General features: G+C 37.6%; 1 protein-coding gene across 3 annotated transcripts in view; it reads left to right on the plus strand.

Moving 5' to 3' along the window:
* LOC148942825 (vesicle transport protein USE1-like) overlaps window positions 1-6,000 on the plus strand; it is a 111,311-nt gene that overhangs the window by 71,184 nt on the left and 34,127 nt on the right. For all 3 annotated transcript variants that reach the window (XM_089102189.1, XM_089102190.1, XM_089102191.1), the window contains one exon: window positions 3,923-4,001. In XM_089102189.1, the coding sequence (XP_088958315.1) occupies window positions 3,923-4,001 (79 nt within the window). The remainder of the gene's footprint in view (window positions 1-3,922; window positions 4,002-6,000) is intronic.

Consider the following 6,000-nt stretch of genomic DNA (forward strand, 5'->3'; position numbering starts at 1 on the left):
GAAGAAGTTGTCGTAGAAACTTCAAAAAGCGCTCATTCAATTGGAAATTGGAGTGGCTTGTGCCCTTTTTAATAGTCGAAAGTGATTGGAAGGCGACTAACACCTCTCTGACGCCCACCATTTCCCCAAACACATCCAATCAAAATTTTATTTAAATTTTTATTTCAAATTTTTATTTAAATTTTATTTAGCCATGTTATTTAACGTAGTTGAAAGTTCTGGAAAATCGGTCTTAGAGGATGACAACCACCCTAACAGACCTTAAGGTAAGGGTTGTAATTTATGCTCTGGGGGCATATAATGTGTTTATAGTAAGCGTTGTCGTTTCCAAAAGGGCTCTTTCGATTTTTTTTGCGAATGGTATCAAGTTTTCCATTTCAGGTCAACTAGAGGAGGGGTGAAACTAAATTAAACAGTACTATTTGTGTCCAGATTTTTGAAAGGGTGTATGTTGTTAAAAATTGCTGAAAATTTTTATCCAGCATACAAATAGCAGCCCAAACTATAAAGTCTTAAAAAATGAAAAGATTTAAAGCATCATTTTCTTTTTACCTGAAAAGACTATGTCAATATTGAACGAACAGAAATTAATTTTAAAAACATTTTCCACAAAATAAGTTTTTCAAAGAAAAGTAAAGAACTCCATTAAACCAAAAATGAGCAAAAATCAAATCAAATAATCTACCAAGCGTGAAACTACCACAAGTCAGCATCGAAAAATAAATGAAACCCAAAACGAACAAAAAAATAAAATATAAATAAAATAAAAATATAAATGTTTTTACTTTTATAACGTTAATAAATCAAATAGTATTAACATTTTGATTACTAAATATCAGTATATGTATATTAAACTGACAATGCACAAAAAGGGTTTCCCTCTTGGATGTTTCCAGTCGCTACTGATTGGGTCAATGTCATAAAGAATCCAAGCCGAACTGTTCGTAGGTAACCGCGGAAGATGTCTTAACCACTGAAGCGTCAGTTAGGCAGTCTGATATGAAAAGACCTACTGGGAAGTCATACCTCACAGGCGGTCATTGCTGACAAAATCTGTCTATCGGATTTCTTCAGTTCCCTGGTGCAACTTAGATTAAAGACTTTCGAGACGGCGCTGGATAGCTGAAGTTGCAGGTCAAGTCATAGCTCCATACAGCAGGGTTGAACAGATTGAGCCTCCAAAGATCTTCATTTTCGTATCTTGTTTCATCATCAGCTTCTTCTAAACATTGCTCAGCCTGCGAAAGACGGCAGACACCTTGTCCGAGCGGGCAACAGCATCTTGGTCGATGCAGCCCTCCGTTAATATACTTGAACCAAGGTAAGTGAAATGGTTACCCACTTCGATTTGGTTTTGAGCGATTGAGTAATTTGATTTGCGGCGTTAACTTTGACTGCACTATCATGACTTTTGTCTTCTTCCAGTTAAAGGATATTCTGGTCTTGGTAGCTTCTTCCGTGATGCGTATTCAGAGCCATGAGTAGCTGTGGCTTGGAGCTGATAACCAGTGCTACGTCATGAGCAAAGTCACAATTTGTGACAACTGTATCCCCGTAATTTGGTCCATGACTTCAGCTTCTGTGTAGTGCATGTCATATCATGGTCTATATTACAATTGAATAGCTCAGGACCAATAGAGAAACCTTAACTGACTCCTGCTCTTATAGAAAAGAACTTGCTGCGCCTACCATTTACTTTGGAGCCATAGCCATAGCAGCATAGCATTTGGAGCCATAGCAGCATAGTACCACCGCCACTTTTGATCAGTTCCACAGGGATTCCTCAGGTACCAGGAGCTTTACGATTATTAAATTATTTCGCTGAAACGAATTTCTGTAATTTAGAACTGTTCAATGTCAACATTAACGAGGATACTATGGGTAACAGGTCAGGGGATGACAAGAGTTGCTACAAATAGAGAGAGAGAGAGAGGGGTTGCATTTAGAAGTGACGAGAAGTTTTCAGCTCACCTTGAAAGGTTGGATACTATGTCTTTAAGGAGCAACCTTTTGGTAGATAATGCGTTATCAATTGGTTGAGCATAATGGTGAGTCAGGTCGCGTAAGTGTTTGCACACTGCTCCAGCGTCCTTCCTCTTGGTATCTTCTTGTAGCTCATCTGCTTTGGCTTCAACGAATGACTTGAGATCTCTATGTATCAGTTTATTCCTGACGCCGTTAAGATGTCCATAGGTGTTAATTTCCTCCAGTAGTCTAGCCCGTCTTTGGAGCGTGATGATGTCTAGAGGCTTCTATTATTGCCACTGCTTTTTAATCTGAACTTCCAAGAGAAGAATTATTCTAGCTGCATCCGTAACCTCTGTTTTGAACGATTGCCACAGGACCTCAATTTCCGAAAGCTGGGACTGGCTTTCAAAACTGTTCGTTATCTCGACTGCGTACCACTATTTAATTGTAGGAGTATCAAGACTGCGGAGGCTTAACATCGCACGTGCTTTTCAGCCTTTTGGGGTTTCACCTTCAGATGAATTTTTGTAATTACAGATCGATGATCGGTGTTATCAAGGTAAGCACCACGAAGGGAGTGGTAATTAGAAACGGAGGATCTTCACCGCCGAGAGATAATTATATAATGAATCATTTTCTTCATGACGCCGTCGTTGCTAGGTACATGGGTGAATTCGAGGTCTTTCGAAAATTTCGTTGGAAATAACAAGCTCTAAGGCAACAGGTCCTATGACATATTTCCAGATGCCGGTGCGATCACTAACAGTAGCGTTAAAGTCCCCAAGAAGAAGCAGTATATCGTGGAGAGAGGCAAAAGATATAAGTTACGTGAGGTGTATGTAGAACTGGTCCTTAACATCGGGCCCAGCCTCGTTCGCTGGTGCAAAGTATCCTAATACAAAGTGTCTTCTATAACGGTACTTCAGGTAGGCTAAGAGGAGACGCTTTGACATTATGTTACAAGGTATCCTAGCTCCCTTAGGGAGAATCAGTATCAGTCCAACGCCAGCTCTCCTTGTGTTGCCAGTACCCGACCAAATAAAACTGTTGTGGTTGCTAATGAATTTTTCACCTTTTCTTGGCAAATTGTGTTTCTGTAACGCCAGCAATAGCAACAGAATATCCACTTGGAGAATATCCGATATATTATCAGATATGTTTGCTTAGTTTTTTAAATAATTTAAATCATAGTAATTATCACTCTCGTGGACATTACAATGTTTGCGGAGTCAACAAACAAGATTACGTAAAACAATTGTTCTCAGGGAAATAGTAATTTATGAGTTTGTAGTATTTTTAGTTCCTCAAGTTCAAATGTAGGCCATATCAGAGAACATTTGCTGATCCGATTTTTATTACACTAGTTTCTCTGTTTCCTATGTTTAGTATATAGATACATAAATTGCAGTTTTCTGTATCTGCCAAGTGTCAACCTTGTCTCCAAATAATATTTGATCTTTTTCTGGTTGACAACCAAAATTTAAAGCCAAAAACAAAAATAATCATGACATAATTGAAGTTTGAGCAATCTTTCTTGGAATAAGCAAAAAGTCCTCAGGTTTTACTAATAGATGTTTATGAAGGGAAATTGGCAAGGGGGGAGCGATCTTTATAATTTGATGATGCATCACCAGCAGTGGCGACTGAACCTACCGGGATAATTGATGTTGACCAAGCATGGAATCTTTTCAGTGAAATGAAATTTTTATTAAATAAAGCAATGCTCAAAAATCTCTTGGGGTAATCAAAAACTTCGAAAATAATTCTCAAGACTGAAAATCAATTTGATGTAAGTAGGAATCCATGATTAGCAACCCTATTGCTCATAAGATGTACAAGTTGTGCCTCAATTGCCTATAAAATATGTGTTGCTAAACTGTCATGCCAAAAGTTGTGTTAAATATAACTGTTTTTTCACGTACTATTTAAGATTCACGTACCCCGTTTCTTTTAGCCCACCTTCAAATCAAGCACTCGAAGAATATACCAAAAAGTTAAAAGTTGTACGAGGACTTATTATCTCTGATGAAATGGTAATTATTTATTTTATTTTTTTTTTTTTACTGTAACTAAGTAAACATACGCTGAATTATAAAAGGAGAATGAAAGCACCCGGAACTAAAGAACATACATCATATTTTCATATTTCTCTAGTTGGGAAAAGTTTTTTTTTTTGGGGGGGGGGGGGTAACAGTCCTACAGGGGCATATGCTACTATGACTAATGCCTTGTAATTTTTAGTTGTAAAATGAGCAGCTAGAATTTTATTATTACTACCTTCCCATCTTAAGCCAGAATTAGAAGCATATTTATTTATTATGATCCCTATTCCTGGCCTATGTACCCGATTCTTCCTGCTTGAGTAACTAAATTTTATATCACCTAATTTTATGTTTCTTGCCCATGGGACATGAATTTCTTAGGCCCCTAGCAAGTCCAGTTCAAAATGTCTGGATTTATGTCAATATCAGAAAGCGCTATCTGAATCTATGCAGCCAAGATTTCGTTCCATCGAGCCATGTTTCTGCTTTTGGCTAAAAACAACCGTCTCAAATCGAATTTGCACTGAAGTCAAAAATCACTTATGTGCCACCGGTAACAGGCCTTATATCCGAAGAAATTAGAGCTTTGTCTTTGCTCCTTTTTGAGTTGTGTTATTAGAAAGTTGGTTCGGGGCAAGAGAATCAACTTTTGAAACAAGACAATTAGCTTTTTTTCAACGCTGATTAATAGTCCTCGATGAGCTGATCAAAAGCATGTGACAGTAGAGATGGGGGTGCCAGTCCCGTACGTACACCATATATGGGCATAGAGTCATTAGGGAGAACACGTGGTAATGTCAGTCCCGTACGTACACCAAATATGGGCATAGAATCATTAGGGAGAACACGTGGTTAATACGTTCAATGACCTTTTTTTTCCAAGGTCAATTTATTTGTTGTTGTTGATGTAAGTGCACGCTCTCAGCAAATGTCATGAGTGTTCAGAAATAGAAAAAAGCATTTGTTGTTGTTTTGGACATGTACATACTCGAGGCGAGTGTCATGGTGTCCAGAAATAGAAAACAGCATTTGTTGTTGTTGTTGCTCTCAGCAAATGTTATGAGTTTCCCGGAAACAGTTAGATCACGTGTTTCCTTCTCAGCCAATCAGCGAGTCGGTTACATCCCCCTTCTCAACCAATCAGAGGGCTTGTTACATATGGTTTTCCCCGTTACATAACAATTCGCCATTGAGATTTCGTATATAACGGACATGCAATGTGATTAAATTATCAGAAAGTATTTTGACATAGTTGATACAACAATGGATAAATTTAACTCTTTAGAAGCATTGACAGCCGCAATTAGCAATGTAAGTGCATTTTTATTTTCAAACGGCTTTTCCTTGGACATCCTCCAGTATATTCAGCTAAAACGTAAATATATTCCTTTACCCCAAACCCCCCCCAAACCATACAAACATCATTATAATAAATGGAAAACATAAAATATATTATTTTTACCCTAACCCAATGTTTTACAATACCAAATTCTCGCAAAAAGAAATAATTATCCTTTCGTTAAATTTTGGCTTTTCTCAATTGTAATCTTTTCTCTAACTGAGACATCCATCGCTTTGTTGTTATTAGCCTGCTCTGATTTGACACAAGACTCCAATGTGAGGCCTATAATTAGCTGTCACCCTTTTCCGCTGTGTTCACGCTATCGGTCTAGTCAAAGGGTTTTGTTTTGGCTGTCAAATTAAAACAGTTTAAAGCAAAAAGAGATTGCTGTATATTAAGCTTGTAGTTTCGTAACCTTGTATTTGTCAGTACGCATTGAAAGATTTTTTTTAAAAATTACTTAGAACAATATATTGATAACCTTCTTGGACCTGGTGGAGGGTGCAAAACATTTCGAATAACAGCTTCTTTGTAAGTAAATTATGTAAAGAGGGAGAGCAATGCCTTCAATTCTACCGCCATCAGTGTAAAATGAAAACAAACTATTTCTTTGCATTAAAAGTAAGGGCCTTGTATTTGTCAGAGAGC

Source organism: Artemia sp. Qi Xiang Cuo, chromosome 16 (assembly GCF_049724085.1).
Source record: "Artemia sp. Qi Xiang Cuo chromosome 16, ASM4972408v1, whole genome shotgun sequence".
Taxonomy (NCBI): Eukaryota; Metazoa; Arthropoda; class Branchiopoda; order Anostraca; family Artemiidae; genus Artemia; species Artemia sp. Qi Xiang Cuo.